This window comes from Pleurodeles waltl, chromosome 8, assembly GCF_031143425.1.
Source record: "Pleurodeles waltl isolate 20211129_DDA chromosome 8, aPleWal1.hap1.20221129, whole genome shotgun sequence".
In the NCBI taxonomy this organism is placed as follows: domain Eukaryota; kingdom Metazoa; phylum Chordata; class Amphibia; order Caudata; family Salamandridae; genus Pleurodeles; species Pleurodeles waltl.
In genome coordinates this window covers 446,567,192-446,579,318 of record NC_090447.1, presented here as the reverse complement: position 1 = coordinate 446,579,318, position 12,127 = coordinate 446,567,192, and the positions used below count along the sequence as shown (strand labels likewise).

At 46.1% G+C, this 12,127-nt stretch overlaps 1 protein-coding gene across 1 annotated transcript in view; it reads right to left on the bottom strand.

The window, feature by feature from the left end:
* Positions 1–12,127, bottom strand: part of LOC138249528 (ATP-binding cassette sub-family C member 5-like) — a 2,567,733-nt gene that overhangs the window by 1,965,052 nt on the left and 590,554 nt on the right. The window contains exon 4 of the mRNA XM_069203478.1: positions 7,937–8,170. Within this exon, the coding sequence (XP_069059579.1) occupies positions 7,937–8,170 (234 nt within the window). The remainder of the gene's footprint in view (positions 1–7,936; positions 8,171–12,127) is intronic.

Genomic DNA, 12,127 nt, shown 5'->3' with positions numbered 1-12,127 from the left:
GTGTCCCTGGATCAGATTGGGAACCATTAGCTACTTTTTCAACAGATGGGGCCCTTTTGGCCTTATCTTGTTCTCTAAGCATGTTAAGCAATAATTCCAAGGAAGGATTCTTCCATACACTCAAACCTCTTTCTATACAGAGACTCCTTGCTCCTTTCCAGCTAAGGTGGTCATATGCAAGTTTGGACAGATCAACATTTTGGCCTGTGCCAGACATTTTAGAAAGAGTTTAAGTGACAGAAAAAGTGAGAAAAAGTTTTTAGAACTTTTAGAAAGACAGAAAAAAACTTTTTAAACTTTTTAGAACTTTTTAGAAAGTTTAGAAGTACTTTTCAGCACTTTAGAAAAGAGTGAAAAGAGGAAATACAAAACTTTTTAGTTATGTGTACACACACTGAACTTGTTTTGTATATTTTTCTCTTATGAAAAGTACAATGACAAGAGTGGTAAGTAGTCTCAAAGCACTTATCCCACCGCTGCACAACCAATGTAGGAGGCTGGACTGGCTTGTAGTGAGTACCAAGGGGTACTTGCACCTTGCACCAGGCCCAGTTATCCCCTATTAGTGTATAGGGTGTCTAGCAGCATAGGCTGATAGATAATGATAGCTTAGCAGAGCAGCTTAGGCTGAACTAGGAGACGAGTGAAGCTCCTACAGTACCACAAGTGTCACTTGCACAATATCATAAGAAAACACAATACACAGATATACTAAAAATAAAGGTACTTTATTTTTATGACAATATGCCAAAGTATCTCAGAGTGTACCCTCAGTATGAGGATAGCAAATATACACAAGATATATGTACACAATACCAAAATATGCAGTAATAGTATTAGAAAACAGTGCAAACAATGTATAGTTACAATAGGATGCAATGGGGACACCTAGGGATAGGGGCAACACAAACCATATACTCCAAAAGTGGAATGCGAACCACAAATGGACCCCAAACCTATGTGACCTTGTAGAGGGTCGCTGGGACTATTAGAAAATAGTAAGGGTTAGAAAAATAGCCCACCCCAAGACCCTGAAAAGTGAGTGCAAAGTGCACTAACGTTCCCCAAAGGACATAGAAGTCTTGATAGGGGAATTCTGCAGGAAAGACACAAACCAGCAATGCAACAACAATGGATTTCCAGTTGAGGGTACCTGTGGCACAAGGGGACCAAGTCCAAAAGTCACAAGCAAGTCGGAGATGGGCAGATGCCCAGGAAATGCCAGCTGTGGGTGCAAAGAAGCTGCTACTGGACAGTAGAGGCTGAGGTTTCTGCAGGAACGACAAGGGCTAGAGACTTCCCCTTTGGAGGACGGATCCCTCACGCCGTGGAGAGTCGTGCAGAAGTGTTTTCCCGCCGAAAGACCGCCAACAAGCCTTGCTAGCTGCAAATCATACGGTAAGGGTTTTTGGATGCTGCTTTGGCCCAGGAGGGACCAGGATGTCGCCAATTGCGTCTGGGGACAGAGGGGGCGTCGAGCAAGACAATGAGTCCTCTCAGCAGCAGGCAGCACCCACAGAAGTGCGAGAAACAGGCACTACAAGGATGCGTGAAACGGTGCTCACCCGAAGTCGCACAAAGGAGTCCCACGTCACCGGAGGACAACTTAGGAAGTCGTGCAATGCAGGTTAGAGTGCCGTGGACCCAGGCTGGACTGTGCACAAAGGATTTCCGCCGGAAGTGCACGGAGGCCGGAGTAGCTGCAAAAGTCGCGGTTCCCAGCAATGCAGTCTGGCGTGGGGAGGCAAGGACTTACCTCCACCAAACTTGGACTGAAGAGTCACTGGACTGTGGGAGTCACTTGGACAGAGTTGCTGGATTCGAGGGACCTCGCTCGTCGTGCTGAGAGGAGACCCAGGGGACCGGTGATGCAGTTCTTTGGTGCCTGCGGTTGCAGGGGGACGATTCCGTCGACCCACGGGAGATTTCTTCAGAGCTTCTAGTGCAGAGAGGAGGCAGACTACCCCCACAGCATGCACCACCAGGAAAACAGTCGAGAAGGCGGTAGGATCAGCGTTACAGAGTTGCAGTAGTCGTCTTTGCTACTTTGTTGCAGTTTTGCCGGCTTCCAGCGCGGTCAGCAGTCGATTCCTTGGCAGAAGGTGAAGAGAGAGATGCAGAGGAACTCGGATGAGCTCTTGCATTCGTTATCTAAAGAATCCCCAGAGACAGAGACCCTAAATAGCCAGAAAAGAGGGTTTGGCTACATAGGAGAGAGGATAGGCTAGCAACACCTGAAGGAGCCTATCAGAAGGAGTCTCTGACGTCACCTGGTGGCACTGGCCACTCAGAGCAGTCCAGTGTGCCAGCAGCACCTCTGTTTCCAAGATGGCAGAGGTCTCGAACACACTGGAGGAGCTCTGGACACCTCCCAGGGGAGGTGCAGGTCAGGGGAGTGGTCACTCCCCTTTCCTTTGTCCAGTTTCGCGCCAGAGCAGGGCTAAGGGGTCCCTGAACCGGTGTAGACTGGCTTATGCAGAAATGGGCACCATGTGTGCCCATGAAAGCATTTCCAGAGGCTTGGGGAGGCTACTCCTCCCCTGCCTTCACACCATTTTTCAAAGGGAGAGGGTGTAACACCCTCTCTCTGAGGAAGTCCTTTGTTCTGCCATCCTGGGCCAAGCCTGGCTGGACCTCAGGAGGGCAGAAACCTGTCTGAGGGGTTGGCAGCAGCAGCAGCTGCAGTGAAACCCCAGGAAAGGCAGTTTGGCAGTACCAGGGTCTGTACTACAGACCACTGGGATCATGGGATTGTGCCAACTATGCCAGGATGGCATAGAGGGGGCAATTCCATGATCATAGACATGTTACATGGCCATATTCGGAGTTACCATTGTGAAGCTACATATAGGTAGTGACCTATATGTAGTGCACGTGTGTAATGGTGTCCCCGCACTCACAAAGTCCGGGGAATTGGCCCTGAACAATGTGGGGGCACCTTGGTTAGGGCCAGGGTGCCCTCACACTAAGTAACTTTGCACCTAACCTTTACCAGGTAAAGGTTAGACATATAGGTGACTTATAAGTTACTTAAGTGCAGTGTAAAATGGCTGTGAAATAACGTGGACGTTATTTCACTCAGGCTGCAGTGGCAGGCCTGTGTAAGAATTGTCAGAGCTCCCTATGGGTGGCAAAAGAATTGCTGCAGCCCATAGGGATCTCCTGGAACCCCAATACCCTGGGTACCTTAGTACCATATAGTAGGGAATTATAAGGGTGTTCCAGTAAGCCAATGTAAATTGGTAAAATTGGTCACTAGCCTGTTAGTGACAATTTGAAAGAAATGAGAGAGCATAACCACTGAGGTTCTGGATAGCAGAGCCTCAGTGAGACAGTTAGTCACTACACAGGTAACACATTCAGGCACACTTATGAGCACTGGGGCCCTGGCTGGCAGGGTCCCAGTGACACATACAACTAAAACAACATATATACAGTGAAAAATGGGGGTAACATGCCAGACAAGATAGTACTTTCCTACACATATCAGTTTGGACTTAGCCATATACAAATCACCCTTGCCCTCACTCTTAATGGGAACAGTCCTGTCGAACTGCCAGGCTAGGTCCTCACTGAATTAGAACACAAGTAACCTAGAAGTGGTTTCGCTCAGATAAGGGTTCATCAGCCAAGGTTAGTTTTGTTTCAAGTGCAAAATGAGCATGGGATCCACGTTTGGGTATATTCTTGTCATTTAGGGCAGTAAATAAAATACACAAACATTTATGGGAGGAATCTTTGCAATTTGTCTAACCACTGGCAATCGAGTAGCATCCAAATCTAGGAACACAAGCAAACTAGGACCAGTTTCACCCTGATAAGGGCTCATCAGGTAGGAATAGCTACATTCCATTATCATTAGGTGACAAGGGTATGCCCGATGTGGGTCCGTGCTGACCGAGTTACACAATTGGGCAGTTTTCGATGGTCGTCTTGCAGAAGGCTGACGTTCATAGCTATTGCAGTTACTTTTACTTCTACAGAGATATGGGATGTTTCTATCACTTTAGGAATTAGCTCAAACTCGTCTGGGTCTGACGATGAAGTGGTGAGATTTCCGGTTGATACGGGTGCTGATGGAGGCAAAGTGGCTGTTTTGAGGCTCTTTGTGCTCCCTATGATGAAATTTAGTGATGAACAGATAAGACAGAGAGGGAAGTTCAGGTGCCCTTACTGTCACCTGAGGCCAAATATATTGTCTGACTGCAATGAAGCACGAACAGCCTGGACCCCTCCAAAGTTGCTCTGTGCTCTGTATGAACCAGTGCGCAGAGGTGTGGATGGCAGGGACCCACCTAATGCCAGAAATGGGATGAAGAATGCAAAGCAAGGCCCCCAGGACCTAAAGACCCATCCAGGAGGAAACATGGAGTGTACAACCCAGTCATGTCGTAGACTGGGGATGTACCAGGTACCATGTCTTTGTCTTGGTCTGGCTCACTGGCCGGTGCAGCAAAGTGCAACATATCAATGCCATTGTTGATGGTCTTGTGCCTCACCAAGGGTGGGAGCCTCACCTCAAAAGCTCCGCACCGGCCCCGATGACAGTCAGGACAGGCCAGTGCACAGGGAGAGCACCAGGGGAGGAGCAGGCCCAGCCGCCAGTCTCTGCCGATGGGTCATTGCGTGCAAGCCCCAGTGAGCGCCGCCCCAGGCTCCTGACACCTAAGGAATCCGGATATGACGCTTGTGGACTAAGATACAACCAAGCGAATAGATGAATGTTATCGGATAGATGTAGGATGAGCTTGTCCTGGGTTACCTTATGTGGCCCCGTCAAATAGAAGCAGAGGAGAAGTCATATGGACAGTAACTGTACCATTATAGGGAAGATAGCAGCCACCGGCCTAAACTCACCCCCCCGGGTCTACCTAGGTCAGCATTTCTGCATAAGCTACCGAGCCACACCGACCCCCTAGATACAGCCCCGATCTGTAGACCCTTAGAGAGGGGGGTGGGGGCCCAAGTCGGGGGAGCTGCAATTGCCTCTAAAGGGGTTGGGGGGATGCACCTGGGCATGCTCCAGTCCACCTCAAATTTGGGGGCTCTCTCTCCACTCCTGATGTGCAGTCTTGTTATGTAAGGGAAAATCGCCCATGCAACCACCTCACCTCTCGTACTGGTGGGAATGGGCAGGATAAAGTCCAGTCCTTCTCAAAGGCTCCGCTGGTTGTTGTGGAGCCGCCTCAGGTAACGAGCTGGTCTTTTGCTCAAGCAGAGTGGCCTACACTGTCTTTGCCACTGCAGCGTGTGAGGGAGCTCCCTGAAATCACCCAAAGGGCACATCCACACTCAGGCCCCAGTACAGTCGCTGAGGTCCTCCCACCAGACAGGTTCCGTCAGCTTGACTTGGCCCTCAAACTTGCCCTCATGGCAGGGTGGCCTACTCCCGGGCCAGATCTCTGTGGGAAAAAGATGTTGTCAGTATGTCGGGCTGGGTTCCCACACCGGTGCCTGTGTTGGTCATCCATGAAAACCAAAAGGGTTTTAAAGTGTGCTTTGTACTTTAAAAACATTTATTTTTGCACTGTTTATTTAAAAGTGTTGCAAATAGGAACCTGGCCGGCACGTCCCCAGCACAGCAGTCCCTAACCTGTCAGCCCACCAAAATGCATGGTAGCCAGTCCAGCCCTGGTTAAAAATACTCACTTTCTTGGCAGAAAGGGTGGTGTTTGAGGGTTGAGATTGCCCCTAAAAATGGGGGAAAATGGAAATCCTACAGGGGAAGCATTTGTAATGATTTTGCCTCCTCTGGCCTGGTGCAGTAGTGACTGGGTCCAATGATTTCACTTACCAGTGTTGTTGGAGTTATGTGATGGGGAGGAATTATTATCAGGAAAGTGGGGTATTGAAACAATGGTACAATTAAAAGAAATGCCAGTGCACAAATATAATTTGTACTTGTTTTTTTACAAACCTGTCAATAAAAAGATTTACAAAAAAAGTGCTCTCTTTCGGCCTGAAATCCATCCCACATATATTGACAAACTGCACAAAGTGGCAGACTTCCTAAAGCAAAAGGGTCACCATATGAACCCATACCTAGACGACTGGCTTGTGAAAGCTGTTTCAGAAGGAGAAGCTCATGACTCCCCATCGGCTTGCATCAACCTCTTTTGCCAGCTGGGTTCGACACAAAGGGATTCATTATTAGTCTGGCGGTCCATGGACCGCCAGACTCACGATGGTGGGTGGACCACCGCGGTAGTGGTGGTCCGCCTGCCATATTATGACCGTGGCAGAGACGCCACGGTGGAAACGCCGCCACCGCCAGGCTTCCGCCACCAGTCAGCATAATGGGCAATAAGTGGTAAGTAAGCAGGCTGTAAAACCTCACACGTGGACGCCTTGAAATCCATCCCACAAATGTTCAGAAGCTGCCTAGACCAGTGGCTCTTAATGTGTGATCTGGAGACTCTGGGGGTCTGCAAAGCTTTCTCTGGAGGTCTGCGAATGCTTAGATAATTAAATAATATTAACAGAGTCATAAAGTGTACATGAATATAAAAATAAAATGTAAAACCGAAAATTTTAAAACATTCTGTAAATGTGAAGGTATTTGAATCTAGAGGCTAAAAAGTTACTTAATAGACTAAGATTGATTCGTGGGAGCAATGCAAGTGCATCAAACGAAATACAGTATGGCCAATGAGTGGCCTCAATTGAATTTAAAAAAGCTCCAAACTTCTCATCAAAATTAAAAGTTGGATTTTGTTTTAAATTTGTGAATTAAATAAAATATTTAATCAATCACTTGTGTATTTGTTGGCCGAATGATTGTTTCTGTATTCTTGTGTATTGGGTTAGTGGTTCAAATCATTCAAAATGATTAGGTCAGTGCCCTTGACTTACAGTAATGACTCAGTAGGGGTCATCAGATTCCAATAGTGAGTCAGTGGTGGTTCCCGGGAAACAGTAATAATTAGGTGGGGGGTCCACAGAAATTAAAAGGTTAAGAACTACTGACCTAAACCTTGTGGCAGACTTCCTAAGGAGACAGTGTTACCAAGTGTACCCGTACCTAGACGACTGCTTTATAGAGGTTTTTTCAGAAGAAGCCATTGACTTCAGAGCGGCTCGCATCAACCTCTTTCAGCAGTTGGATTTGACAGTAAATGTCCAAAATTCCCCCATCCGTCATGCAACAATAAATCAGGTCCTAGTAGCAGTCCTTGATGCACAGTTCAGGAAGGCATTTCTCTCAGCAGAGCAGGCTGCAAAACTCTGAACACTGATGAACTGCAGTTCTCATCAGTAATGAGTTCCAGTTATTATTTACAAATCACTACAGGGCGTATTGTGATCCTGCATAAGGCTAGTTCCCTTCTGCCAGATGCTGATGAGACTAAATCAATAACAGCTAGATCTACAATAGCAACAATTTGGAGGGTCAAGGAACAACAGTCTGAATGTTTCTAGAGCCCTCATTTTGACAAAAAACATTGTTTCTAGCTCAAACTTGTCAAACGTTACTAAAACTGGGGTCACCTGTGTAGCCGCCAAATGGAAGGCCCTATGCAAAGGTTGCCTGGTCATTTTTCCATTGCCTATTACTGTTTTTGGATGTTAAACTGGTAGAAATGAGGTCAAACCTTTGCCAAAACAATGTTAACATGTGGACAAAATGGCAAAATAATGAAGTAATACTATCACATAATGTGCCGTATTAGGCTGCATCATTTGTATTTTCTTATTGCATAACTTAATCAGCCTTGCTGCATAAAATCGTCCTCCCTCGCTGCATAATTTCAGTGGTCCTGAGTAGAGGAGACAAGGTAATGCAACAGTAGGGGTGGCGGTGCTAAAAATGGTAGGTTAGTTCTTGCAGTCTACAAAATGCCCCAATTTGCATAATTTTGGATTGCCGTGTAACCAAATTAAGTAGCTGCATAATCAAGTTTACACAACAAATCAAAGCAAATAATGTATCACTTACTTCGCCGACGCTCAAATCTTTGCAGTTCTTCAATTTCAGAATTTTTTTAAAAGCTAAAGTCAGCACAGCTCCTTTTAATCGAGCTCCTGTTCTGTAATTTAGTGCCCAGTTAAGTGCGAATGACCAAGAACGAATCAGCTCTACGACGATAATGCCCAAAGTGATGATGAGGCCATGAAGAATGTCTGATTCCAGGGCTTGTGAATACTCTAACAGTTTCCTGATAAAAACTGCCTGTTAAACAAAACACACGAATACATTAGATTTTTTCAAATTTCAAACTCAATGGCTCATAATAAGTTTAAACTTCAGTAAGTCACTGCGTATGTTAGTATCCTATTACAGAGGCCCCTAACCTTCCATGGGCAATGCACACTATCTGTGTGTAGCAGCTGAACCACATACAAACATATCTGTTATCAGTGTGTTTTCAAAAATATTAAATGATGAGTTAGTTCAAGAGTGAACGCAATTAATGTTTATGTGACTTGCACATTAACAGTATTCCTCGGAAATTGATGATAATTGACAATAAAACACATCATAGGCTAGTAACTGGGCAAAGTCTGACAACCATTAGCTGACAACGTACGAGGAGCTTGGGCTCTGCTCAATTTTAAGAAAAGAAGAAAAGGTAAAGGTTATATTTTAAATCACGTAAAGTCAGAAATAATTGGGAACAATTTGGAAATGCTTGAAGATTTTGGAACTGATTCACAAAGGTAACTTCGACTTTTGAGTAAGTTGACTGCTTTTTGGTATTTGCAAACTCTGCATGTAAATTACTACCTAAAAAGAAAACCCAGAACAGTAGTAAGTCCAGCACCACACATGGCCAATCATTTGTACAGCAACACTTTCCCCTAGAAAATAACGGAGGTAGGAACTTAAAATAAAACCCCATTGGAAATGGGAATATTTGTGCTAATCTCAACTGTATAAACATCACAGATTGTACATACTGCAGCCGTACAGAATGTGTGACCTATGTACACCAGTAGATTTATGGAAAATTACAAGCAGTCTCTGCTCTGGTATAGTGGATAACTGCAGTCGTTGCTTGTTGGGGTTACAGGGGACGGGGCAGGGTGGTGCGCGGGGGGAGGATGGGGGGGGGGCTGGCAAAGGAATTTTAATTAAAAAAATAATAAAATACACTTACCTCTGTGTCGCTTCTCGCCGCATGACTCCTCTCTTCCATCCTGCAGTGCAGGCACAGGCTCCCAGCCTTCCCTGCGGACAATCCTGACGCTGCTCAGAGCAGCGTCAAGATTAGCTGGGAGCGCCCAGCTAGGGCGCTCTCAGGCAGACTGGGAACCTGTGCAGGCTCTCTCCAGCCCAGCAACTGTGTTGCCGGGCTGGAGAGAGCCTACTACGCATGTATGTTTGGCCGGCGCGAGACGGCCGGCCAAACGTGCATGCGCAGTGAGGGGAGGGCACAGTGCTCTCCCCTCATTGCTCGTCACCCCATGGCCCCGCCCCTTTCACAAGGTAGGGACAATAAACATAGTTTATTGTCCCTATTGTCCCTTCCTTGTGAAAGATTTGCAGCTTCTGCTGCTGAAGGGGGCGACGCTCCTCTGCCCAAACAGATGAGCCACCACTGGATAACTGTTAAAGTATGAATATTTTAACACTTTTTAGCCTTCAAATGTGTGCTGGCTAGAGTGTTGTTGAAAACAGCAAATTCATGCTAATTGCGTTGTCAAGACTAAGCGAGAATTAGTGTTTACTGGCAAGGACTTTAGTTGATCCATACTTCGTTGCCTGAATGGCGCAATGATGAAACTGAAGCACAGAAAAAGCTGTGCATCTGTTTACATCTCTGATAGGTCTGAATGGCACCTTTACTAGTTAAGAACAACCCTTAACTAATGCAGATAGTCACTATGTGCAGCCTACTTCTACTGCGCATGTGCACTCTGCATAAGGCATGCTGTGCACATTCCAATGGCAAAACATTGATTTCAGAGTATGTAAGGGGTGGTGATTGCAGCTCCTTCAGTTTACAACTGCTAATGAAGTACCCAAAGCTTTTAGGAGCTGTCTTCTATGTCCTGCTGCTTGTTCCCTATCTCCTGCCTCAGTATTCTGCTTCTTTCTGGTCAATCCTTTACATAGTACTCCTCTTCCTAGCCTGTATTCTGCATGCACGACCCTGACACATCGATCTCCGTTGTCAGTGTCTTATCTTCTTATTCAAGTCCTGCTAAGAGCCTGCATCTAGTTATGTATCCAGCTGTATCAGTAATATTCAGTCCACCCCTACACCCTCACTCATCTTGTGGATGACACCTACTTCAATTATCTCTTTTGGTGGGACTTATCTGTATAGTCTGAATACCACTGTAATTCTATTGTTACTTCTGGAGTACACCTTTAGTGCTGCTATTCACGTTTGCCTGCCTTGACATGGGCATTACAGAAAGTTTGTATAGGGTGCTTGGAACTGCATTCATGGGGCATGTTAGAATGCGTGTATAGCTCTAGCATAACAGGTAAATGAAAAGAGTACATGTTGGAAATTCATGGAAAATTCCAATGTTATAGCTGGGATAGTATGAAAAACAATAAATTAAAAGTGTGGAATATGGAAGCTTACAATGTGTGTTACCTGGAACATTATCAAACCTTGCAAAGTATGATAAATGGGGCATTTTGAAAACATTCAGGGCCATATTTATATTTTGTTTGTGCTGAATTTGCGTCATTTTGTTTACGTAAATTCAGCGCAAACTTAACTCCACATTTATATTTTCACACTAGACCCGTCTAGTGTCACAATATTGGAGTTAACATAATTTTCTGGATGTGTGAAACCACCTTGCATTAATGAGATGCAAGGTAGGCATTCCTGTCCATAAAATTACTCTAAGTTACTAGCGCCATAATTATGCCCCAATGCAAAAATGATGCATGGGTGGGAGGCGGACCCCAAAAATGACATTGACCCCGTTTTGTGTCAAATTTTAACACCGCAGTCTAACCAGGCGTTAAAATGAGGCACATACACCACCATATAAGGAAAATTCACAGAAGGAACATTTTCTACCTCCAGGACAACATGGAAGTCATATTGCTCCAGCTAGGCACACGCCGCAGACGTCCGCAACAACAGCTGCTCCCTCCACCTACACAACAGCAATCCCAAATACCTCCACGGCACCCACAAAGGCAACTCAGAAGGCAGGAGAGGATATCTCGACAGAGGACAACCCACCTTGGCCTCAGGGAGCAAGACATCATCAGGACTTACCGGCTCAACCAGGAGTCCATTCTACGCCTACTGAACCAGACTGCACCAGACATTTCAGCAAGGCTGCAAACTCCCTACAACATACCAACCATCGCAAAGCTCCTCACTGTTCTGCATATGTTGGCTTCTGGATCCTTTTGGATGACGGTGAGTACAGCCACCTAACATACAAGGGAGGGAGGGAGGAAAACAAGAGTGACACACACACACAACACACACCATACACACACACACACCATACCCACAACCAGCTGCAGACGAAAAACAATAGCACACGATACCCGGCAGAATAATGCAAGGACAACAGGAATACAGAAATGAGAATGTATTGATATAAACAGCTACCAAATTAACCAATTGTACAAATGTACACAAAGGGCCAATGCCCAGTCCAATGTACTGAGGGCCCACATAGCCACAGGGCACAGACCAAGGCCCAACTTGAATCCTGACTTAATCCGGATAGAACTCTGCAGGGGCATCAGTTTGCAAGTGGGCAGGCACCTCAGGGGGACGCGGGGTGGGGAGCACCTAAGCTGAATACCGGAACAAGCCCACTGGTTCTGGAGGGGGCTCCATGCCCATTACTCTCTGCTGGGGAGTGCAAGGCCACAGTCTCTCGAGTGGGTGACTTTCCCACTGGTTCTGCAGGGGGCTCCATGCCCATTTCTCTGTCTTGGGGAGTGCAAGGTGTAGGAGGCTGGCCTGGCTTGTAGTGGGTACCAAAGGTACTTACACCTTGTGCCAGGTCCAGTAATCCCTTATTAGTGTAGAAGAGGTGTTTCTAGCAGCTTAGGCTGATAGATAATGGTAGCTTAGCAGAGCAGCTTAGGCTGAACTAGGAGACCTGTGAAGCTACTACAGTACCACTTAGTGTCATATGCACAATATCATAAGAAAACACAATACACAGTTATACTAAAAATAAAGGTACT